Source organism: Cetorhinus maximus, chromosome 8 (assembly GCF_964194155.1).
Source record: "Cetorhinus maximus chromosome 8, sCetMax3.hap1.1, whole genome shotgun sequence".
Taxonomy (NCBI): Eukaryota; Metazoa; Chordata; class Chondrichthyes; order Lamniformes; family Cetorhinidae; genus Cetorhinus; species Cetorhinus maximus.
The window spans coordinates 31,165,537-31,192,532 of record NC_135886.1 but is presented as its reverse complement, the minus strand read 5'-3'; the positions used below and the strand labels follow the sequence as shown (position 1 = coordinate 31,192,532).

Here is a 26,996-nt window from a genome sequence, read left to right as displayed (position 1 = left end):
AAACTTTGGGTTAGAAACCAATTTCAGTAATTCAGTTAACTTAAACATACCATCTTGAGCTGAAGAATCTTCAGAGGATTCTAATTTGCTAAAGAAGTTTGAACTCCTCATCCAGCTGATCTGAGTTCATGCTGATTATGAACATCAGCTCTAATCCAATATTGCTGTCCTGTTACTATATTCCTTTATTCCCTTTTCTGCAACCATCAACTTAGCCTAGTCTTAAGTGTTAACATGGTCTCTGCTTCAGTCACTAACTGTAACAATACATTCCACAGCTTCAAAACCCTCACTTCAGAAAAAAAGATTGTTTGTGTGTTCTCTGTCATGAATTTCTTGCAATTATTCTCAATTTCCCCCTCATTCTGTACCCTTGAATTACTGGAAATCTCTCTCTATCTACAGGGCTACTCAACTCCAGACCTCATTACAGCCTTGGTCCAAACATGGACAAAAGAGCTGAATTCCAGAGGTGAGGTGAGAGTGACTGTCCTTGACATTGAGGCAGCATTTGACCCGAGTATAGCATTGAGGAGCCCTAGCAAAACTGAAGTAAATGGGAATTAGAGGGAAAACTCTCCACAGGTTGGACTCATACCTAGTGCAAAGGAAGATGGTTTTGGTTGTTGGAGGCCAGTGATCACATCCCCAGGACATTGCTGGAAGAATTTCTTGGGGCAGTGTCCTCGGCCCAATCATCTTCAGCCCCTTCATCAATGACCTTCCCTCCAACATAAGGTCAGAAGTAGGGATGTTCGCTGATATTTACAGTGTTTAGTACCATTTGCAACTTCTCAGATAATGAATGAGTCCACACCCACATGCAGCAAGACCTGGACAGCATTCAGTCTTGGGCTGGTAAGTGGCATGTGACTGTCTGGATGAGTGAAACTGACGAAGCTTGACACCATCCAGGACAAAGTAGCCCACTTGATTAACAGCCCATCCACCATCTTAAACATTCACCCCCTGAACCTCTGAACAGTGGCAGTAGCATGTATTATATGCAAGATGCACTGCAGCAACTCACCAAGGATCCTTCGACAGCGTCTTCCAAGTCCGTGACTTCTACCACCTCGAAGGGCAAGGGCAGCAGATGCAGGGAACACTGCCGCCTGCAAGTTCCCCACCACCCTGACTTGGAACTATATTGCTGTTACTTCATTGTGGCTGGGTCAAAATCCTGGAACTCCCTCCCTAACAGCACCATTGGTGTACCTACACCACTTGGGACTGCAGCAGTTCAAGAAGATGGCTCACCACCATGTTCTGAAGGGCAGTTAGGGATGGGCAACAAATGCTGGCCTTGTTGGTGACTCTCTCATTCCAAGAACGAATAAAAAAATATCTGCCTCATTGCTTCATGATACCTATCTCAAATCAGTGTAATCTCCTCTGTTCTAATGAAAATGACCCAATTTTCCAAGCCTTTATTTATATTCATTCCTTATCATCTGGCATGCTAGTGAATCTCTGTTGTATTCTCTGAACTCAGTAATCTCCTCCAGCCCTATAACCTTCTGCAATATCTGCACCCCATCAATTGATTGACCGTGCCTTCAGCTCGCAAGGTCCTGAAAATCTGGATTTCCTTCCCTAAACCTCTCTGCCTGACTCCCTTCCTATTTTCCTGTCTTGTTTTAAGATGCTCCTTAAAAACCTACCTCTGCCCTATTATGTCCTTACGTGGCTTGGTGGCAAATTTGTTTGATAACTCTGCTTTGAAACACCTTTTACTACATTAAAGATGCTATATAACTACAAGCTGTTGTTATCACTTAAACATCTTTTCTATAATATGGGATCCAAAATTGCGCACACTACTTCAGCTGTTGTCTTAAAGGTTCTGTAACTACTCACCAAGGTCATGGACATTGTTCATTGTATACCATGAAACTTATTACTTGTGTAAATCTGATATATTTGTTCTATTGTCTGTCCCCTAGCATAGTAAATAAAGTCTTTAATAACAATTTGTCAGTTCCATAATACGATTAAATCCTTATTTTTTCACAAACTATATCTGTTGACTAGTGCAATATAGACTTTTTTTCACAGCTTTTTAAAGGGAAAGCTGTAAGTCTTAATGGGCTTGTTATTGTCTATGCCCTTTCTTCTCAAGCCCTTGAATGTGTTTCCTGCTAAATCCATATTAATTTTCCGTACAACTCCAAGTTGGAATCATTCCAATTGGGCTTTGCTTCTGCCAAGGCACAGAAACAGCCCTGTCTAACCTGTAAATCCTATGTGATAGTCATTGTGATAAACTATTTCTCCTTGCCCTTCTAGACCTGTCTGCAGCCTTTGACATGGCTGACCACATCCTTTTCCGATACTGCTCTTCCAGTGTCCAGCTGGGTGGGCCTGTTCTTGGTTCCATTCCTATCTACCTAGTCAGAGCTAGCGAATCACCACCTGTTTTTCTTCCTGCTCCCACATCACCTTTTCTCTGGAGCACCCCAACGATCTATCGGTAACTTGCATCAAGACGTGGTCATTGACCTACATTGGTTACTGGTCCAGCTACACCTCAATTTCTAAAATTCTCATCCTTGTTTTTAAAATCCCTTCAGGGCTCCTACAGCTCTGAGATCTCTGCACTCCTCCAAACCTGGCCTTTATGCACCCTGGTTTCTTTGCTCTACCACTGATGACTGCTTCTCCAGCTGTCAAGGCCCTTAACTCTGAAATTTCTTCTCTAGACCTCTCTGCACCTACTTCCCTCTTATTTTAACATGTTCCTTAAAACCTAACTTTTGAAATGTTGCTGTACTAGCATTTCCTTATTTGTCATGTCAATTTTGTTTAATAATTACTCCTGTGAAGCGCCTTAGGACATTTTACTATGTTAAAGGCACTGTATAGAAGTTGTTATACTAATATGTTCAAGTATTTTTCCATCTTAAAACAATTAGCTTGCAGGCTGTCGGTGTAACGTCAAAATGCTTTAACATGGTGACTGAATATTTTAAATATTTTAACTACAGAAAATGACAATATACACCAGGGTGCTATTTTGGTATGGCTTACAAACAATTGTTTGTTTGGGAAGGGTCAAGATCCATAGCGTAGGATTGCATCAAGCTGAAAAGAATGGGAAAGACGATGAGATAAATCAAAAAGTGTTGATCAGCCGCCTCCAAACCTGCGTTTTTAAAAGGCTGTCATAAGAGGACGGGAGAGAGATAAATTCCATTTTTGAAGTTCAGAGAAGAATAAGTTAGAGCAGGAGATAGTCGTGAGTTCAGGCAGGTAGGAAGACAACTGTAGGATGGCATACTTGGGGGAAAGCATAAATAAGAGCAGTGCTGATGATAGAATTTTGATAAAATAGAGATAATGGGGAAAGAGAGAAAAAAAAGTGTGATTCCCTATCCAACAATAGGTGTTAGAAAATTTCTCTAGTTATTGGAGCATTTTCAATAAGCTTCACCTTTGCAGTTAAAATATTGAAGGGAAAAGTGTTTGGTTGTTTTTTTTAAAAGTAGGAATTTTTTTGAGAGAAGTATTATGAAGTTTTGGAACTTTTGAGACCGGGAGACAGGAAAACTACAAATTCAGTCAGACTAATGATGACACCAACAAAGTTTGTGATGGCCTTTGGTTGTACTTTTTAAATAATTTTAAAATAACACTATTTTCACTGTTGCTCCAATTACTTGTGGAAACTAGATGCATTATGAACTTCTTCCTGTTGGTATTTTGTGGCATTGACAGAATCTGGGGCACTAAAATTGAGGAGGATCACTGCCAAGAAAATAAAATTAAGCTATGGAGATGAGTAGATTTTATGTCTTTTTTGAAAAAGAATGTGGAGAGAAAGGATGATGGGAGTGCAAAACATTTTGGGCCTTGTTTATAAGAGGTACTCACTCTGAGGTACAATCGTTGAATTTTGGTTGCTAACACAAACAAAGAAAACCACAACAGTGTTCAATAGGTCAGATATCTCAGCATTATTCCTCTGCAGCCAAGCAGATGCCAGAATGTAATCCGGTCTGGCCTAAACCAGTTTATATGCAGCTTGGTTGTCAGTGCAAAGCATGTTGTTGATTGGTGTAAAAGAATGTTGCTTGCAGTTTCTGTAGAAAACTAAGGTACTCTAAACCATTAAACTTTGCACTCACGGTTTGTTTTTTTCTACCATTATTTAACCCATTCACGAGCAGAAACTTGAAAATTCTTTGACATTAATCTGATTTGGTTGACCTGGTACAATTTGTCTAAGATCCCTGACATTTTGCACATATGATTTGAAAATATAAAGCCAATAGAATAAGCTTACAGCTCAAGGATTAATGTATAAACAGAATGAGTTATTGTAAAGAGGTTTTTGACCTTACCCACCCTCTGCTGACCATCAGATTTTCATGAATTGAAGCTCTTTGAGTACTGCCTCTGTATAATGGGTTGGAGAGCTTTTGCGTAAACATAAAAGGCTGATGGAATTATAGAGCTCTGTACAGCTACTGACTTAACAGTATTGTAAAAGCATGAAAAAAATGTAGATACAAGCAAAAGATGAAAAATAAAGATTATGCATGCACAAAATATATGTAAGTTAAATTTTTAATGCATATCTGTTGAGATTTGATCAACTGGTTGCTACATGGCAATCAAAGTAGACTGTCGGAGGACAGATGACTTGCCAGCATCAGAGACCACATCTGCACTTTTGGAGCCACTATAGTATAGTTGGCAATTTTATAAACTAGCAGGATTATATCTGCCATATCTATTCTGTTTAATGCTAAACAAGCTTTGTGTTGTGGATTTACTCAATCGCTGATTCCATAAAGGCACTGAACAGCCATGAACATGTTGGAAAACTTTGTGGGAAATAACATGAATTGTACAGATTTATAAGTCTTCAATAGTGTAATGGGTATCAACTGATCTTTTTGTGCCATTATTCCATGAACTTGGTGTTAAAGGTGCTGTGTATAAAGGTAGCTTGCATTTATATAGTGCCTTTGGCTTTGATGCACTTTGGGATGTCCCAATGAAGTATTTTGAAGTGCAATCACTGTTGCAATGCAGGGAGATGTAGCAACCAATTTGTTTATAGCAATATCCCACAAAGGCTAATGAGCTAAATGACAAGATCTTTTGTTTTTGATTCTGTTGGTTGAGGGAGAAATGTTGGCCAAGACAAGGTGAAAGCTCCCCTGCTTGTCACATAGTGCCATGAAGTATTGGTCCAATGACTGTTGGATGGTTTAATGCTGCATTAGAGGCAGCATCTTTAACAATAAAGCAGTCCCTCGATAATGCACTGAAATGTCAGTCTAGATTAAGTGTTTCAGTCTCTGAATTGGTCATGAGCCCATGATCACCTGACTCCAAGGTGTTACCACTGAGTCAAAGTTGACATTTTAACTGGAATCCTTGATTATGATCATGAAACTCATTTCCATCAAATGCCTTAATTTATTGTAACCAATGTCAGTTGCTGAAAATTGATGGTTTAAACCTAAATATTGTGACAAGTTCAGTAATTATTGTTAGGAGATAGTTTGTTATATTGGTATTTGTGGGTGTTAGGAATGAGTTTTAGATTTAAAGTTTTTAAGTTTGATTTGTATTTCTGTATCTGTGTTAAAGATCAAATTGAGTTTTAGTTTCACTTTTAAAGGTGCCTGCATTTCTAATAAGAGTTTTACGATTGTAAGCTAAGTTAAGCAAACAAGAGTAGGAAAAAACAGTGCTGTTACCTAGCAACATGGGTCCAGAATATCAGGTCCCTCCCACAGACACACAAGTAGAGAAACAGCAGTTTTGTTTTGGAAGCTGTTTGAGTTCAGTTGGTTTTTAAAGTAGCTGCCAGGAGAGACTGGAGCAAAGGGGATAGATAGCCAGTCCCAAGCTAAAGCAAAGACCCAAAATCCAGGGGAGTGGAGCAGGAGAAAGTCTCAAGAATACCACCTAGTCAAAGGAAGGACATGAATCTGAAAAGGTCCTGTTAATGAAGTTAAGCGTGAAGGGCAGAGAGAAAGGCTCCAAGCTTCAAATTTAAGGAGACAAAAGCTGTAGTAAGCAGAAATAAAGTGAGAACAGCTTCCAGGAGGCAAGAAAGTCCAAGGAGACAACTGAAGGTCTGTAACTCTTCGCTATGGGCATGTGAAGCAGTGGCACTGTTGGTGGCTGAGTCTGAGAGAGTGTGCGTGGAAGACGGCTTGAATGCATGTGGTGACCCAGGAAAGGGGAACATCGGAAGGAGAGTTTGAAACCCTGGAGGTGAACCCTTGCGGAAGGCGTCTGAGAGATAGTGTTGGTTTGGAGAAGATTCCAATGGTGAGGTCTTAGAGAGTGGAGATTGGAAACCCTGTGTGAAAGATGGAGTTCAATGAGACGTGTTGGCTCACAGGGTGACAAGTGCCTGGGGGGAGTTGAGAGACCCATAGCATCTGGTTGAGGTGGCATCTGTCACTTGGTTTCAGAGTGGGGTGTGTCTGACCATGGTGCTTATTGTTACATGGACTGTGTGTACTTACAGTGGACATTAGAATATAAAATAGCTATTGTAACTTGTGTTATCCTTACAAATCTCTCTATACTTGTAAAGGTACAGTTGTGGGTGTAGGAATATTGTAATATAGTTCATGCTGAATAAATGTTTATTCAGGCTTGTCCAGGGGTAATTTCAGCTGGGGATCATATCATTACTTTTATTTTTGACATAGAATGATATTCCATAGATTGAAGTAACTGGGGTGGGCATTTCCATCCTGCAATGACATTGTCGCAAGTTTAGGGAACAGTCATTCCCCAGAGCAATACCATGACCATTCAGAGTCAACCTGCCCAGTTTGAGTTTGAACAAAGCTGGGCATGTTCCATGTTGCATTCTCCATGGCATTGCCTCCACCAATCAGAGTCCACTTGCCAACCAATCACACTCTTCTCATGCCATATAAATTGTTCGTTGTTGCTTTTGGAAAATTTATGCAAGCTATCCTGATGAGTGCAAGACAAAAAGCTTTGATAGCATGTCTCTTCAGCAATTCATAGTAGATCCTTGATAAAGCAGGAATTTTGACCACCAGTTGAGAAGACCCTATTTCAAACTTCAGTGTCAGGCATTTGTATTTGCTGCTGTGTGGGTGGGGGAATATAGGAGTGGAATTTTGCCACAACTATAAGGGAGCTGTCACTGTATGCCAACTGAAAGTACCCCCAAAATTAAGTTTTCTCAATTGAAGCTTCCCATTTTCTCAAAGGCGCACATTGGGTAACAGACCCCAGACCCCTTAGACTCTCTTGTGTCCCACTTATGCCGGGACCTAATCCTGACCTGATGTTATATGGGCACCCTAAGCGTTGGGGTTTACAGAGGATCAGTTGTTGGGAATTCCAGCAGATTATGTAATTCTTAGTCTTGTGGTCATTCTCCTAGTTTCTATCTGGTTGTGGGTGGAGTGGGAGGCAGTAGAAATTAAGTGTGTGCAAAAAAGGATGAAGATTTGGTGCAGCCAGTTCCTACCCTGGATTCCAACCCACCCAGATAATAGAGGCTTTGCACTGGAATTTTAGAACTGCTTTCTTTTGTTTACATTGGTGTTAGTGTTTGGTAAACCAGCAATTGATATGAGCAGGGAATTTGAATGGCAAAATACTACCATATGACACAGTGTGATATTTGACTTTAATCCAATGGAGAATTGAGTTCATTTTTGTACTGCGCCAAAATTGTAGTCCATAGCAAATTATGGATTTTGCTATTTACATAATCTGATATATCTTTCCAAGTCATTGACAGCTTAATTATCAACATTGCCTGCAAATTCTGTGCCCCTGAGCTTAGCTTTAAGTTGAAATAAGATTAAAGAATGCTTCAACCAGGTTAGTGGAGGTGAATTCCTGTGGGGATTCTTTCATTTATGCGATTTGCCTGGCTCTTCCAGACAAGTGGGAGAACCCCTGTTAAAATTCCACCCTGCCCCAGAACTTTGTGCTCTGGGTTTTTAGTGTCTTAGGGTGATGCAGATTCCCAAAGTTCTGCACAACAGAGAAAAATTGACCGTTCTTCAACAAAACTTAAAAAATAACTGAAAGACAGTGGGAATTTAAAAAATGATGTAGAAATGAGAACTGGAAACATTTTTCATAGATCAGCTTGAAGATGATCATTAGGTTAGCCATACTTATAAGTACAGTCCCCAATTCTTAAAACACCCACATTTAAAACAGGAAGTCTCCATTTTTGGCCAGAAAGGATATCCATTAGTTGCTTTAATTAATGTCAATTTCAAAGTTACATCCTAATTCAGGAAGTAACAGTTATGCTTCGTCACTGACTTTCACCTCATAGACTTGATCTATAACATTGTTACATTCTTATAAGTTGCATACATTTTCAAGGTCATGAACAACAGAGAATGCCTTCTCTTGGATCCTAAATGAAAGGCATTTGCAGTAGGCTAGCATCTAATCATTTTCATGTGGGTGATGTTGAGTTCTAGCTCCTTGGCCAGCTCTAGGGTTCGTCAATAAGGAGGTTTGCTCATGTATATATCGCTACCACCTTAATCAGCCATTGATATAATGGGCAAACCACATGAATGCGCCAACTATAAACGGTAAGAAATGTAATCTCTAATTCCGCCTCACTTGGGAACAAGAGGCAGCAGCATTAATTTGATCCACAGTTTTGGAGTAGAATGAAATTTTCTACACATCACTCATGTTTTTTTTTATTTGAAATTTTTGTAAAGCAACTTAACTGGAATGAAATGCCCACTTCCAGATATTTATAGGTATTGGGCTGTTACTACCAAGCTCTAGAGCAGTGTAACTGGAGGGGGAGGTGGGACCCAAAGATACGCTTGGAAAACCGTCCGAAAAGACGATTTAAATCGCAAGCTTCAGATGGTTCCGTCCGTGCTACATCAATAGTTACCCAGAAAAAGTTAGAATTAAAACCACTTTTCTAGCTTCTGGGTAAGTATTGTATAGAGCAACACCGACCCCCCGGCCCCTGCCCCCCCAAACATGCCGGAATTCCCAGTGCTCTCCCCCCAAGTCCGTCCAGACTACCTTGCCCCATGGGACTCCCCGAGTGCCCAACCTCTTCCCATCCTCCAAAAACTCTAGCAACTTAGCTGACAAACCTGCATTCTCCCTGGCTTGTAAGTGGCTGGAGCTTCAAATCTATCTGATTAAAGGCAGCCAATGCCGTAAAAAAGGGGACGTGACGTTCTTGCATCTGACTCTGAAGCCCTCGATAGAAGGCCTCAGAAGCATGCTCCCCTGCATAGTTCTCACCCGGCCTGAATCGGAATATCGGGCTAGAAAGGATCGGCACAATTTCAAAGTTTAAAAAAAATGAGAGAATAGCAATCCAACTCCGTGGAAGGTTTGGGCCCATCATATTCCCTTGTTTGTTATTCAGCCTGTACGCAAATTTTTGTTACATCTATTAGCGTTATCAGTTTCCTGTGCAGCTTCAATTTCAGATCTATTATCACAGATCTGTAAAATAGATACACTTTGCTATCTATAGTGTTGAAGCTGTGCATTGTAAATCCTTAGTTGTTTGGCAACCAAATGAAAAGACACTAATCCGTTTTAGTACATGGTTTTTGAAGCTTCTTGCTCTATATAGCTGGCGTTTCTTCTACAGCTAATAAACTAGGTCAGATACATAATTAATTGTAGCATAAATTTATGCAAGAACATTTCACTTTCTCAACTACCATTTTTCATATTACTGCGACTGGTATAGGCATAATGAAGTACAGCTGGAGATAACTAAGAACAGATGAGTCCTAAATTTGAAGGGTGGTTACTAGCAGCACATGACTGAAAAACCACACTGGAATCAGTGTGTAAGGCACACATTTTCCATAAACTGGTGCATATTTCAGCAGTTCAACTGATTCAACAGTTGATACATTTGAGACCCTTATAAAAATGATAAATTGCAAAATGATACAATGTTGCTGGCCTGCTGTGTAAATCTTTTAGAATAATGCAGAATGTTGACTTGGATATGCAAAAGCTATTCTCTTGGCACATTTTTTTGATGCTTTGGCCATAATCTGGCAGCCAAGTTGTTGTTATAAAGTGTGGACTGTGGCATGGAATGAACTTGAATCAAATATGCTGGCCTACATAACTTTAGATTGTATTTAGTTGAGAAATATGACTGCTGCAATAAGAACTTGCATGTATATAGCACCTTTAACATTGGGGCACCTAAAAGCATAGCAGCCAGTTGTGTAGCAATTTTAATTGGGGATACACAAGAGATTGGAATTGGATGAGCCCATATGGTTTGGAGGATTTTAAGGCTGAATGAGGTTACAGAGATGGTGAGGGGACAATCTTTGGAAGGATTTGAAAACAAGGATGAGAATTTTTAAAAATAGGTGTTGCCAGACTGAAAGCCAAATGTAGGTCATTGAGCACTTGAGTGAAGGGTGAGCGGGACTTGGTGAGAGTTAGGATATGTGTAGCAGTTTAGGATGGAGGGTGGAAGATCAGAGGCTAACCAGGAGATCATTTGAATAACCAAGTCTTAAGAGTTAGCAAAAGCATGGATGTTGCTTTCACCACCAGCTGTGCTAAGGTAGGGTTAGAGATGAGTGCTGTTACCCGGGTGGGCGTAGGCAGTATTGGTGTGGGTGTCGTTGTCAGTCTGGCAATCATTTGTAATGATTATAAACTTGATGTTTTTGTTAAAAGTGACACAACACTTATCTGCAATCTGCCCAGTGTGTCTACCTACAAAAGTGACTTGCTGTACATTGAATTACTTTCAGTTGCAGTATTGCAACATCTAAGCAATAAGGCGCTATTTAAGTGCAATTTCTTTGCCTCTATTAATTTGGCCACCATTTATCTTTAAAACGGAGAGTTAATATTGGGGAATTTTTGCTGTCTGAATTAAAACAGGTTTTTTTTAATGATACCATTCAAATCAGTAGTGATGTGCCTCCTTTGAGGGGGTGGTGTTTCTGACTAAGTATGGCAATAAGAAAAATTCTTGTTTTACTATGAAGTGCTTGCATCCTTGACAAAACTGTACATCAAGTCCTGCAATTGCTGAAGCTTGCCTCACGCCTGCTACTCTGTAGAGATCCCATATTGTATTGAAAACTCCAGAATAGTTGAATTTAACTCCTGTTAAATTCTATGTTCTGGGCATCAAATGAACTACTACATTTCTGACTCATGAGATACACAGCATGGTAAATTTGGCTAATTTGTGCTTTAAAATGTTAGTAACCAGATAGTTAAGATCAAACACAGGAATGAAAAACAGATTGCAGCGTTTTCTTTTTAAAAGAGCTAGTGTAATACTGCTTGAACTTTCACATGACAAGTAAGCTCAATTTGGAAAGTGGAGAGGAAAGGGAGAAGCTGCTTAAAATAGCCATGTTGGCACTCCTAGGAGAAGCAAAGTACTCCGTTAATTAGTGTTTGTTTTTTTTTGTTACGGGCTGATCAACTGTTGAGAAATGACAAGTTTTATTATTTTGGCACCCAGTCTTAAAATTGAGAATTTCCAAGTTAGAATCAGTATGCACAGATGCAGAGGAAAGACATCTCTGCTTTGTTCCAACAATATTCCTGTTCATTCTCAGAAACTTCCCTCAACTGCAAAAGTTTAAGATTTCATCATTTTTTCCCACACCACCCATCTTTGTGACCTCTCCCGGATGATTGCATTCTGTCAAGTTGGTGCCGCAATGCTATGTCTACTAGAAAACTGGAAGTTGAGACTGTTGAAACTCTATTCAAATGGGAACGTTGCAGCCAACGGAGAATTTCCATCATTACACAACATAACCCTTTTACAGGAAGTCCTCACTTACATTGTGTGGGACAATATTAATTTTGCATTAATGTGGATCTCCAATTAATACCCTGCACTCACATTACATTGCTGCTTTTTCATGTTAATGATGATAAGCCTGGATGTTCCTGCAAAACTCCCATATTGAGCCTGTGAAAGCTGGGTCTTGGGTGAGGTAAGGAGCAGGCAATCTTGGGAGGCAGTTACAAGACTCAGACAGGTTAGAAAAAGCCCACATTTTTATTTTTGCTGGGTCCAGGTTGTAATGTCCTATAGTGGTCTCCAGAGACTGCTGATTGAACACTCATCACCTAAAGTAGTATAACAGGTGGAGATTGCACCATGCCATTTTGTGAACTGCGCAAAACAGCAGTTATTTCCCGTTGTTGTTGTCTTGAACTATAGTGGTATTATCTATTAATTTTACTCATCAAAAGTGTTTATTATTATTAAGTACCGATGCGCACTTACTCAAGTTATCAATATTAAATGCCATTTGAAACTTATCTGATCACAAGATGACATGCTAAGCTTGTTTTCACACATTATTGTAGCAAACTTAACAGACAATATCATTGATAAAGTTGCTAATTTACAATTCTTCCATTTTAATTTAGCCTTTGGGTTATTTCACAAAACAGCATTTTGTTTATGAAATGAAAAATTGTGGGAGATGGTAGAAGAGCGCAGGAGTGAAAGAGCAGGCATAGGCCTGATGGGCTGAATGGCAGCCTGCTATGCTGTACTCTTCTATGACTCTATAATTGCAAAGGAGAAAATGGCGTTCACAATTCTGTGGCGCTATGTTGCCCCCTTGGTTGTGATCTGCACTTCCATTGTTGTATGCAAGATCTGATTCTCAACACATCCATAGTGGTTTTTTTTTCAGCTGTGTCAGTTCCACATTAGGTAAAACAAAAACAGAATTACCTGGAAAAACTCAGCAGGTCTGGCAGCATTGGCGGAGAAGAAAAGAGTTGACATTTCGAGTCCTCATGACCCTTCAGCAGAACTGAGTAAACTTTACTCAGTTCTGCTGAAGGGTCATGAGGACTCGAAACGTCAACTCTTTTCTTCTCCGCCAATGCTGCCAGACCTGCTGAGTTTTTCCAGGTAATTTTGTTTTTGTTTTGGATTTCCAGCATCCGCAGTAGTTTTTTGTTTTTACCACATTAGGTAAAGTTTGTTTTATGTTATCAATCTTAAAAAAGGAGGCTTAGAATTAAGGGCTATGATTTGTGCCTTTCATCCAGCAAGTATTTGTGATAGGTAGACTAAGGGAGGTGCAAGGAGTTTTGGTTCCACTGAGATCAGCTCTGAGACCTGTGCTGCTTTCTGTTTGTCTACAAAATATAGTCACTGTTTGAATGTAGTTTAACCTCCATATGAAATAGGAATTGCTGTCCTTCCACAAAGTGAAAATGATCTGGCAAAAGGGATCACTTCAGAATTTAAACCTGGCGCAACCATTTTTGACTCCATGTTCAGTGATACTGCTATGGCCAGTACTCCTCAGAACTTTCTGTTGTTTCTTTTACCCTGTATGAATGCTCTTCGCACTTGCTTAATTTGGCCACCATATTGAAATTGAAACTTACCCATATAGCCTGCCACTCTAATTCATTCTCAGGAACTCAGAACAATGGAAACAATTAAGCCTGAATTTTCACCCTTGAGGTGGGAGCACAGAGTCAAGAATTCCCAGCTCCAGCTCCACAAGCCTGTTTGTGGAGACAGTGCACCAGATAATCTGATTTTGGTTTGTTGGGATGGTGGGTGGAGCCAGAAACAGTTTGGGGGTAGCCGGGTGCAGAGGCAGGCTGTGTGAAAGGCCCGCCTTGGTACTCAGGGACTTTGTTGCAGTTGTTTTAAAAAAAAACAGAAAATGACCTTCCAGCCCTCACCCCTCACACCCCTTCAACCCATACACACTCCCCATGCTACCTCATAGCCCACCCACCACCCATGACCTGCATTCCCCATGCCAACCTATGCCCCTCTACTTACCCCATGGCCCTTTATAGCCCCTATGTGAATTTAGTGCCAGCTCATGTTATTCCATGGCCCCTCCCTACCTACCCCATGGCCCTTTGCACTTAAACGCTCCATGCCAATTCACTCAGTATCCACCATAGGCAGACTTGGACCCGTACTGAGGTGAAATAAAATAAAGTTCTTAAGTGTCTATTGATGAATTAACTATTTTTTAAAACTACCCTCATTAATAAAAACCTACTCATTGCATTTAGCTTCCTTCAAATACATAATCACTTATGACAACAAGCTTTTGTATTCCTAGCCCCACTTCAAAGCATACTAACATACAAAATAGGAGCAGAGGTAGACTATTCAGCCCCTCGAGCCTGCTCCACCATTCAATAAGATCATGCCTGATCTGTTTGTATTTCTAATCCCACGTTCTCATCTATCCCCGATAACCTTTGAATCCCTTGCGTAATGTTATGATACAGCAGTTGGTAAAGGCTGAGCTGTTTAAACCCCAGAGGGAAACGTGAACAACTGTCATAACCTATATTTTCAAATGGTGTGTTTGAGATGCAGCTCTGAATTCAGTAATAAGACCACTGAGCCTCAAGAGGGTTTTCATATAAAACTAAATTAAACGTATATTAATTTAGCAACAAATTGAACACATACACGTGCCTACAAATTACTAGCATAATTTTTAAACAAACCCCCAAATTAATCACTCCTAGGTAAATCTCCACCAAAGCAACAGTGACCCATAGACTTTAAACAGACATCAGGCAAAGCACATTTGACCTTACGAATTCAAAATGAGGCTCCTTGCAATTTGGTTCCTTTGCAGACACAGTTGTAGGCCTACAAGCTGGTTAGATTTTAAATGCTTCTGCCTTACACACACAAACTCCTTTCTATTTATGCCTAGCCTTTTCTTTTAATGTAAATTTTACATTGTATTACAAGATTTTTAATTTTACCCCTCCTAACAATATCCTTTCATCCCACCAATTGTATTAGTAAGCTGAAAAAACATAAACACAATGCTTGGTGTTTCCCAGCCCCCACTCTTAAATGCTTTGTTCAACAAATTCAAATTTATACTTTACCTTCTATCCTCCTTACGTTTATCTAATTAACATCTCAAAACTACTATACACCAAAGCACCCAGACTAGCTGGCTTTAATCCAATTAAGACGTGCGCGTGCACACAAATGCGCAGGTACGTGCGCGTGCACGCACCACTACAATTCCATTTGAAAAATAATTCCCAATAACATTATAGACATTAATACCTCTTCATGACACCTAACAAGAATCTATCTACCTCTGCCTTAAAGGTATTCAATGACCCTGCCTCCACCGCCTTCTGAGGCAAAGAGTTCCAAAGTCGTACAACCCTCAGAAAAAATTTCTCCTCATCTCTGCCCTAAAAGGGCAGCCCCTAATTTTAAAACTGTGCCCTCCAGTTCTGGACTCACCCACAAGAGGAAACGTGATTTCCGGGTCAAGACGTTCAGGATCTTATACAATCAAGTCACCCCTCACTCTTCTAAACTCCTGTGGAAACAAGCCCAGCCTATCTAACCTATCCTCGTAAGACAATCCACTCATTCCAGGTATCAATCTAGTAAACCTCTGAACTACTTCCAATGCATTTACATCCTTCCTTAAATAAGGAGACCAAAATTGCACCCAGTATTCGAGATGTGGTCTCACCAATGCCCTGTATAACTGAAGCATAACTTCCTTACTTTCATAAAAGCAAAATACTGCAGATGCTGGAAATCTGAAACAAAAACAAAAATAGCTGGAAAAACTCAGCAGGCCTGACAGCATCTGTGAAGAGAAAGACAGAGTTGATGTTTCGAGTTTGTATGACTCTTCATCAGAACATAAATGTATGTTTTATGTACACTCTGTTTTCTGCCAGCCAGCCAATCTTCTATAATAATAAAAACAAAAAACTGCGGATGCTGGAAATCCAAAACAAAAACAGAATTACCTGGAAAAACTCAGCAGGTCTGGCAGCATCGGCAGAGAAGAAAAGAGTTGACGTTTCGAGTCCTCTTGACCCTTCAACTGAGTTCTGTTGAAGGGTCATGAGGACTCGAAACGTCAACTCTTTTCTTCTCCGCCGATGCTGCCAGACCTGCGGAGTTTTTCCAGGTAATTCTGTTTTTGCAGCCAATCTTCTATCCATGCTAATATGTTACACCCTACACCATGAGTTTTTATTTTTCGTAATAGCTTTTGATGTAGCACCTTATCAAATGCCTTCTACAAATCCAAGTACAGTATGCCTACAGGCTCCCCTTTTATCCATGGTGCAGGTTATTCCTTCAGAGAACTCCAGTAAATTGGTTAAGCATGACTTCCCTTTCACAAAACCATACTGACACTTCCCAATTACCTTAGATTTTCTAAGTGCCTAGCTATAATCTCCTTAATGATTGATTCTAGCATCTTCCCCGCAACAGATGTCAAGCTAACTGGCCTATAGTTTCCTTTTTTCTGCCAGCCTCCCTTCTTGAACAGAGGGGTTATATTTGTTTTTTCCAGTTTGATAGAACCTTTCCAGAATCTAGTGAATTTTGGAAAAACAACACCAACGCATCTATTTACTCATTAGCCACCTCTTAAAGACCCTAGGATGAAGCCATCAGGACCTGGAGACTTGTCAGCCTGCAGCTCCCAACAGTTTGCTCAGTAAGGACTCCCGGGTGATTGTAATTTCACTAAGTTCCCCTCCCCCTTCCATCTCTTGATTCACAGCTATTGCTGGAATGTTTTTGTACCCTCTGTAGTGAAGACAGAAGCAAAATATTTGTTCATTTCATCTGCCATTTCTTTATTATCTATTAACTCCCCATTCTCTCTCTCTAGAGGCCCAACACTCACTTTACTTACTCTTTTCCTATTTAAATACCTGAAAGAGTTCTTGGCTATCCATTGTTACATTTCTAACCAGCTTCGTTTCATACTCTAATTTCTTTCTCCTGATTAACCTTTTAGTCATTCTCTGCTGTACTTCAAATTCTGACCAGTCACCTGACCTGCCACTCATCTTTGCGCAGTTATGATTTTTCCTTAAGTTTGATGCTTTCCTTAACTCCTTTAGTTAACGATGGGTGGTGGGTCCTCTAGTATGTTCCTAATATAAAGAAATATTTCTTTATAGTAGGAATATACTTAATTTGAATATTTTGAAATAACTCCTTAAATGTCCGCCACTGCTCCTCTATTGATCTGTTCTGTTGCCTAGTACCCCAATTCACTTTAGCTCAGCTCTCATGCCCACATAGTTACCTTTAAGTTTAACATACTAGTCTTAGACCCAACTCTTCTCTTTTTTTAAAACTGGATGGAGAATTCTATCCTATTGTGGTTGCTGCCATCTGGGGTGCCTTCAGTCTGAGGTCATTTCTTAATCCTGGCACATCACACAATACCAAGTCTAATATATCCTGCTTTCTGGTTGGTTCCAGAACATGCTGCTCTAAGAATGCTTTTGAGATAGTTGCTATAAACTCCTCATCCAGGATATTTCTGCCAATCTGATTTTTCCAGTTTATATGTAGATTAAAATCACCCATTATTATCGCCATCCCTTTATCACAAGCACCCAATATTTCTTCTTGCATACTTTGTCCTACATTATGGTTACTGGTAGGGACTCTGTAAACCACTCTAGCTAGTGACTTCTTTCCAATACTATTTATCATCTCCACCCAAACCGATTCTACATCCTAATCTGAACCAAGGCCATCTCAAACTATTGCACAATGCCATCTTTGATTAATAGTGCTGTCGTTCCACCTTTACCTAGCTTCCTATTCTTCTTGAATGTTGCATACCCTCAATATTCAGGACCCAATCCTTGTCATCCTGCAGCCACATTTCCGTAATAGCTATCAGATCATATTTATTTACTTCAATGTGCACTATCAATTAATTTACTTTATGAATGCTATGTGCATTCAGATACAAAGCCTTTAATTTTGCCTTTTTATTATCTTTGTAACATCTAGTCTTTACTGTTGATGCATTAAGTTTTTTCTCTCTTTCTCTTCCTGCCATTCTCTGACCCTCATTTCCTATATTACTACTTTGCTCTCCTGCTTTGACTCTCCCATGATTTGCAACATCTACCCAAGCTTGATCCCTCACCTGCCCTTGTTTAGTTTAAAGCCCTCTCTACTCCTTAGTTATGCGGCTCGCTAGCATACTGGTCCCAGCACAGTTCATGTGTAGACTGTCCCAATGGTACAGCCCTTACTTTCCCCAGTATTGATGCCAGTGCCCCATGAACTGGAACCCACTTCCCACACACCAGCCTTTGAGCTATGCATCTTATTCACCCTATGCCAATTTGCACGTGGCTCAGATAATCCAGAGATTATTACCTATGAGGGTGTACTTAATTTGGTGCCTAGCTCCTTGTTCTGACTATGCAGAGCCTCTTTCCTAGTTCTACCCACGTGATTGGTACCTACATGGACACGACAACTGGTCCTGATAGGTTCCATCCTAGGATATTAAAGGAAGTAGCTAGAGATAGTGGACGCACTAGTAGGAATCTTCTAAGAATCCTTAGATTCTGGAAGAGTCCCAGAGGATTGGAAAACTGCCAATGTAACACCCTTATTCAAAAAGGGAGGGAGACAAAAAACAGGTACCTATAGGCCAGTTAGCTTAACATCTGTCATTGGGAAAATGTTAGTCTATTGTCAGGGATGTAATAGCAGCGCATTTAGAATTACATAATCTAATCAAGCATGGCTTCATGAAGGAGAAATCGTACCTGACAAATTTATTAGAATTCTTTGAGGAGGTAATAAGCAGGATAGATAAAGGGGAATCTGTAGACTTAATATATTGGAATTTCCAAAAGGCGTTCGATAAGGTACCGTACATAAGGCTACTTAATAAGATAAGAGCCCATGGCGTTGGGGGTAGTATATTAGAATGGATAGAGGATTGGCTAACTGATAGATAGATGACAGAGTTGGGATTAAGCGGGTATTTTCAGGATTGGCAACCTGTAACTAGTGGAGTGCCACAGGGATCACTGTTGGGGCCACAGTTCATTATTATATATGTTAATGACTTGGATGAGGGAAGTGAATGTACTATTGCCAAGTTTGTGGATGATACAAAAATAGGTGGGAAGGCAAGTGGTGAGGATGACGCAAGGAGTCTAGAGTGATATAGACAGGTTAAGTGAGTAGGCAAGAAAGTAGCAGATGGAATATAATGTGGGAAAATGTGAGGTTATGCACTTTGGCAGGAAGAATAGAGGAGCTGAATTTTATTTAAATGGAGCAAGACTGCAGAAGGCTGCAGCACAGGGATTTGGGAGTCCTTGTGCATGAGTCCCAAAAAGCTAAATACAAGTTCAACAGGTAATAGGGAAGGCAAATAGAATGTTGGCCTTTATTTCAAAGGGAATGGAGTATAAAAATAGGGAAATCTTGATAAAACTATACAAGGCACTAGTTAGACCACACCTAGAATACTGTGAATAATTTTGGTCCCCTTATCTAAGGAAAGATATACTGGCATTGGTGGCAGTCCAGAGAAAGTTCACTAGGTTGATTCTGGGTTTAGAGGGATTTTCTTATAAAGAGAGATTGAGTAGGTTGGGCTTATACTCATTGGAGTTTAGAAGAATGAGAGGCGACCTTATTGAGACATAAGATTCTTAGGGGGCTTGACAGGGTAGATGCTGAGAGGTTGTTTCCCCTTGTGGGAGAGTCTAGGACCAGAGGGCATAATCTGAGTAAGGAGTTGCCCATTTAAAACCGAGATGAGGAGGAATTTCCTCCCTGAGGGTAGTTAATCTGTGGAATTCTTTACTGCAGAGAGTTGTAGAGGCTGAGTCGCTAAGTATATTCAAGGCGGAGATAGACAGATTTTTAATCAGTAAGGGAATCAAGGGTTATGGGGAAAAGGCAGGAAAGTGGAATTGAGGATTATCAGATCAGCCATGATCTCATTGAATGGCAGAGCAGGCACGATGGGCCGAATGGCCTACTGCTGCGCCGATGTCTTATAGTCTCCCCCTCCCGCTCCAAGTTCCTCTCCAGCCCTGAGCAGATGTCACGAACCCTGACATTGGTCAGGCAAGATGGCCATCTGGACTCTCACTCTTTGCTGCAGAGAACAGTGTTGATCCCCTTACTATACTGTCCCCTACTATAACTACATTCGTATTTGTTCCCCCGCTTGAACCGCTTCCTGTTCCTTGGTGTCATGGCCAACCTTCTCATCAACCTTCTCATTGTTGCCTTCGACCACACAAGGTTTGAGCACCTCAAACCTGTTTGACAATTGCAAAGTCACAGAATCTCAGAATTGTTAGGGCGCAGAAGGTGTTCATTTGGCCCGTCGTGTCTGCACCAGCTATCCAAATGAGCATCATGACTTGTTGCCATTCTCCTGCTTTTTCTGAGGCTCCTCCACTCCTGTCTGCTTGGCCCCTTTACCTGCCTCACCCACGGACACATCCTCCTGTCCCTCACTGTTGACCAAAACAGGCAATCCTATTCTCAAAGGTGTGACCGTCTTCTGGAACAAAGTGTCATGGTATTTCTCCCCCTCCCTTATGTTGCGCAGTGTCTGTAGATCAATAACCCCGATCTGGAATTCTTCTAGCTGCTTACTTTCTGAAGACTTGTTTGTCCTGGATCACCTTGGCGTCCAAAAGCATCCATATTTCACACCTGCAACATAACACCCGCACTGCCATTGTTACATATGTCATTTAGTTAATTTAATTACTTTCTTAATTAATTTAGAATAATTCCTATGTATACTGCAATTTTCTGTGCTTATTAAGTGCTAGTGCCACCTACAAATAAAACTAAAGGTTCTACGATTCTTAATTGCACTGGTTTGTGTTTTTGGTAATTATTCTATTTTAACTATTATATATTTTTTATTTTAGTTTTAGTTCCTTTATTTATAGATCTACCTTAACTCCTGTGTCCCATCTTGGCTATTAACACACTACACTGTCCCTTACACCAAGCACTTACCGGCCAACCAACTTGTTTCCTGTGATGGCACAGTTGCTTTTTTTTTTAACTCAGTTCCTTAGCAGCTGTGGTGCCACTCCCAACTCCTGACTGCTTCTGTTCAGCTCCCAGGTAGGAAAGGCTATGTTCAGATTCCAGGGCTCTATTTATACCCTTAAAGCTGCCAATCAAACTGTGAACCGTCAGGCACCCCACTGTGATAATGTCAGGTTGTGAAATCAGTTGTGCAGAATGAATCCTATAATGATGGCTCTCTGGCTTATGTCAACAGACAGAATGAAATAGTAAGCACTGATTTTTTTTTCTCTAGAATTTAAAGGCCAGGAGATTTAAATTGCTTGACAATTCCAATGAGTTTACCCAGCTTTTTACACACATGCATGTCTGCTTTTGACAATCCCAAAGGGCACTTGACCTCTCCCAAAGGTGTCCCTGGACCAAAAGGGTACCCGACTTCTCCGGCTGCTTTCGAACTTCACCTGAAAGGTCTAAAGCCCACAGGTTGTGCTTTGGGCATCACACTAGCAAAAATTGGATCTGATTGAAGGCAGCTGCATTTTTAACATGTGCAGCTGCCTCCATGAACCATGAAGGGCAAAGTACAACCGTCCCACCAAAAATGGTGGGAGCTTGGCTCGGGACAGGGCTTCTGAATTCAGGCCTCCGGTGTCACTCTGTCATGGTGAAAATTCCATCCTTTCACTCAGTCTCACCTTGCTACAATAGTGGGACTTCTAAAACTCAAGCATGATATCAGTTAATCATTGATTCTTAGCTTACACTGTAGTCTCTCATCAACCTTGATGACCTGCAGAATGGTTCTTGAGTTCCCATCTTACTTTCAGACTAATGTAAAAAAAAATGAGCTTAAATGTTAAAATTTATAGTTAGTTATTGCATGCCACCCAGTGCCTGGAATCAGGTACTACAACAAAACATTTTATTTTTAACAGTATACACATGACACCTTGCCACATGCAAGTTGCAAAAAAAAAGAAGCTAAACCTTCATGCACTCTTGTATCTCCTTAAAATCTCAGTCTTTTGAATAAAGTGTTCTGTCTTGAATCATGCCCCTCATCTTCCCACATACCTGTAAGTGATGCAAATATGCTGCCAAGGAAACTGGACAGGGTGCACACGAATGGAGCACCAGCTGAAATGATTGGAGCCCTGTAACCTCTTAAATTAATGTAGCTGTATAAGTATATTTGTATTTTCATTTTGGTAGTAGAATTTTTAACAGTGGCGATCCTCCCTTCTTTGAGTGAAAATGTGAAATGAAGGAAATTACTTTTAGAGACTGATGGTGAAAATTGAAACCCGCAGAATGGGTACACAATTGAGCAAGTAGTTTAGGTGGGCATCAGAAAATTTGCTTTATGTTTTGGACTGTAAGTTGGAAGTCCATATGAACTCTAGCAAAATGCATTAACACAGGATCTGAGGATCTGAAGATTGGAGAATTTAATGGAAAATGCCTTGAGCTGTGACTGGTGATGTGCAAAAATTGTATATAGAAAAGCAAACAAGAATATTGTAGCTAGCAAAACTTGGCCCTGTAAGACCACTTCCATCTCTTTCTTGGCTTGTAATGCAGCCAGAACAATAAGGCATGATTTTGCTGAATGGCAAAATTGAGGTGCATTGGCTCCTGGTGTAGGCACGCTTGCACAGGCAGCTCAAAGAGCAGGTCGTACTTAATTTGATGTCGGAAGACTCTCCTCTCATTTGAATAGGATGATGGTACGAGAGCAACCTTGCCTGTACCACACTTGGCTGGGAAGCTTAAAATCTAGTATACCAGCTCCTGAAGCACTGCAACTCGCCAGTAAAGGAGAGGCTGAGAGACAGAAAATGGACTGATTGTATACAGTGGCACAGTGGAGACTGATGAATAGTACGTCTAATGTTGAATTGGAAATTTTACTGTGAGAGTTTCACCAGGATGGTGGTGGCCCTATTGGTGCCAGTAGAAGCACAGTTGCAAACAATTTGCCACCAATGCAGCCACTGTAGCCCCTTATATTTGATTGTAAATGAAGATGTAGTTTGCTGCTATTAAGAAGATGAAATTAATTGTACTCCTCTGTATTTGTGCACATTTCTTACAGAGCCCAACATGTATGACAGAAACCTAAGGTGGTAATTGTGGCACCTTCGAGCATTATACACAACTATTTCCCTGTTACATACTCTTATTTAGTATGCCAATGTTGGTCAGCACAATTCCTGCAGCTGGCGCGGAGGACCAGACGAGAGGTGCTCGGGCTTCCATTTCCTCTGCTGCTATGAATTTCAGTTGAGTCAGCAGCTATGGAAGAAGTTGGGCCTCGGCTCCTAAGAATCACCCCACTCCAGCATTGTTCTTTCTCTTCAGACATTGATTGAATGAGGGTGCCATGAGTGTTTTATGAATAATGACTGTTGACACGAATCATGGTGTTTCTGGAGTCTGATGCATCTGTAGATTAATATGTTAACATAGGCCAGTTGATTTGAGGAGCCCTAATACTGTGTTCTCTACAGATGTGTTTTACCATAGAATAATAAAATGATTTATGGCACAGATGGAGGTCATTCAGCCCATCGTTTCTATGCAGACCAATAAATGCTACCCAACCTAATCCCACCTTCCAGCTCTTGGTCCATAGCCCTCGGTATTTCAGTTACATATCCAAGTTTTTTAACTGCAAAGAAGGTTTCTGCCTCTATCACCCTTTCAGGCAGAGTCACAGACCCCCATCACCTTCTGGGTAAGAAAAAATCCTCCTCAACCCCCTCTAATTCTTCCATCGTTTACTTTCAATTTATGCCCCCCTAGTTATTGACCTCTTTGCTAACGGAAATAGGCCTTATCTGTCCACTGTATCTAGGCCCCTCAATTTTATGCATCTCAATTAAATCGCCCTTTAGTCTCCTCTGTTCCAAAGAAAATAACTCCAGCCTAGCAAATGTAGCACTTTACACATAATGAACATGTCCACTGCAGACTGCCTGTTGGGAAAGATGTCTCCTGGAATGGCTTGAAAGGATGCATTCCCATGAAAGCTGTGTATTTGTTAACTTCCCCTTGAATAGGTAGAATTGGCCCTATTGTCAGCATGTTTGTCGTGCAGCAACATGTGACAGCCTCTTGAGAAACAGGTGACATAGACAAGTCTACTGACTTAGGGGAGGGGTTTGCAAGCAGAAGCAATGGTTGTGAACAGACCTTGTCACTGCATTTGTATTTATTTCTTCATGAACTTGTCTGCAGAATTATGGCCACCCTCAATAAATTCCCATCTCTTTACTTTGTACTTGCATGTTGGATTGAAAATGGAAAAAATTATGTATGGCTTAATTAACCAAGCATGCAGCAAAATACAATTGTAAATACAAAGCAAATCAAAACACTTAACAGCAGTTTAATTGATCTCCCTTTAACTAGCATACATTTGAGCAGGCTAGATCCCAGAATTTCTGATATGCCCATTTTATGTGGGTGATATGCATGATTCCATGGAGATAGCTCAGAAGTAGTTTATTCAACCCAACTGTGGTGTGTTGAGACTTGGCCAACCTCAACTCACCATGAAACCATCGAACATGTTTTACATGGAATCATCCTGACCTTTGCTTGCCCGTAGAGTACACACTCTTCAAACTTTTCAAAACCTCAGAAGAGTAGATCTGATTGCAACCTGACTTTCTGCCCGCTACTCCTGCCCCCTCCACCCCAACCAATGCCAGCTCCACACTGCTGCTGAACTTTGGAATATAGGATCAGTGGTGTATAAATAATATTCACATTGGGAGATGGTGGATTGCCAGAGAATTTAGCTTTTCCATGTTTTTCAGCATGTATATAGATTTTTTTGCTACTGAATTATAACCAGGTTTATTATGGATGTGTTCCAGTTTTTTTGCAGCCTTCTGTACTGTAATGTTGTGCACTAGGTATTCTTCATTTAAGTATACAATGGAACATGCCGTTATGAATAGAACAAAAGCACTTGAGAGACTTGAAGTGCCGTTACCCACAAGGCTACAAACCAGAAGCTAGAAAGTGGAATTAGGCTGAATAGCACTACATCAGTGAGCATGGACATGATGGACTAAGTGGCCTCTTTCTGTGCAGTGAATTTCTATGATTCTATAAGACATTGTTATGCCATTTTGATTGAGTGAATCTTGAGCTCCTGATTGCCTGCTACACTGCCTGAATTCTCACCTCCAACTTCATATAATGCAGTATAATGAGTAAAATACCCTCAAGCCCAGGATAAGTTTGAATCCTGCTGTCGTCTTGAGTTTCTGTATAGAAATAGAACCTTGAGGGGTTTTTTGGTCCAAGTCGGTGTCATTGTTTGGCTATTTCTCGGCGACATCAGTGAATTTATGATGTATTTGTGTCAAATGTAATCCTAACTAGCTGAAGGCAAAAATAGAATTTAAATCACAAAAACAAAAATTGCTGGAAAAACTCAGCAAGTCTGGCAGCATGGGTGGAGAGAAAGATAGAGTTAACGTTTCGAGTCTGTATCCCTGGTATAATTTATACTGTGTAAATTATAGTTCTGACAATGTGGCAGAGATCCCTTTGTATGACTGTACAGAGAAAAAAATGGTTTTAGGTAATAGATCAGAAAGGCCTTGAAGTCTGTTGTAAACTAAGTAGACATGGATCTTCCAAAATGTAAAATACATTTATTTATTTTGCAGGCTGGAGTCAAAGGGACATTAGGAAAATTAGTAGGAATATTTGAGGTAAGTTCCTTTTTTAAAGTAAACAATTGATGTTGTTTCAGTAAACAGTTGGATTATTTAATGGATACTCTATACTAGATTGATGGTAAATTTATTCCAATGACACAGCTCACAGTCGGCAGGAAACTGATCAAGGATCACTGAAAAATGATCAAGGCCATATAAACTGAAACAAGTGCCTAAATATAGGCGGATCTGTTTGATGTAGAATTATAAGTAGCCATTTCATAACTGAATGATATGGGCAATATGTGATGCACCCTTACCAGGGTGTCCACCACCCATTTGAACTCGAGCTCAATTTTTTGAATTGGTGACAAGCCATTATTCATGTCCAGCCTTAACATGATGCAATCTTAATACATATGCAAGTTGAAAATGATGTCACCTATAGTTTTGATATTCTTGTGACCACATCACAATCCACAATGGAATCCTGTGGAAGGAGCGTCTACAGGCTAAAAATGCTGATTTAGACACCTTTAAGTGAGAGGCAAACACAGGATCACTTCGTATCAGATTTGAAGCATCTACTGACTTTGACTTGAACATTCATGTGGTAGAATCTCTGAAGGCTTATCCATGAAAGAGGTATGGGTGGATAAAGTGAGAAGTGGGTATAGATTTGGATTGTGTAGCACAATGGCAAATTCAAGCTGTTCCATCTTGTCCACAGGAAGATCCATAAATTCCGTTGCTCCTTCAGAAGGGTGAAAGAGGGACTGGATCTAATACACACACTTTCCCAAGAGCACCATAGGAGTTCTACCTGCAAGTTTCACTCCAGAAGCTGTGGGATGCTACCAAGCACAATCTAGATTAGACTAGTCTTCACAGAATGGAGCAAAATCCTTAGAATCAAAATAAGAGTAAACCACTGAGGAAGCCCATTAAGTCCACGGTGTCAGCACTGGCTCTTTCAAAGAGCAATCCACTCCCCAGCTCTTTCCTCAATTGCTGCAATTTTTTCTCTTTCAAAATATATATCCAATTTCCCGTTGAAAGCTACTATTAAATCTATATCCAACACCCTATTAGGCAGTGCATTCCAAATCCCAACTACTTGTTGCATTAAAAAAAACTTCCTCCTGTCACCTCTGGTTCTTTTGCCAGTTGCCTTAAACCTGTGCCCCCTTAGTATCAACTCTTCAGCCACTGGAAATTGTTTTTATTTACTCTATCTAAACCCTTGGTGATTTTAAACATCTCTATCAAATCCACTCCTGGGCTTCTCTGCTCAAAGGAGAACAATCCCAGGTTCTCCAGCCTATTCACACCACTCCAATCCTCCATTCCCGGAACCATTCTGTAACTCTCCAAAGTTTGCGTCCTTTCTAAAGTGGGGTGCCCAGAATTGGACACACCACTCCAGCTGTAGTCGCAGTACATTTAGCATAGCTTCCTGATTTTGTACGCAGTAG

General features: G+C 40.5%; 1 protein-coding gene across 2 annotated transcripts in view; it reads left to right on the top strand.

The window, feature by feature from the left end:
* Positions 1 to 26,996, top strand: part of LOC144683544 (diphosphoinositol polyphosphate phosphohydrolase 1) — an 80,397-nt gene that overhangs the window by 44,712 nt on the left and 8,689 nt on the right. For both annotated transcript variants that reach the window (XM_078546658.1, XM_078546657.1), the window contains one exon: positions 25,531 to 25,575. In XM_078546658.1, coding sequence (XP_078402784.1) covers positions 25,531 to 25,575 — 45 coding nt within the window. The remainder of the gene's footprint in view (positions 1 to 25,530; positions 25,576 to 26,996) is intronic.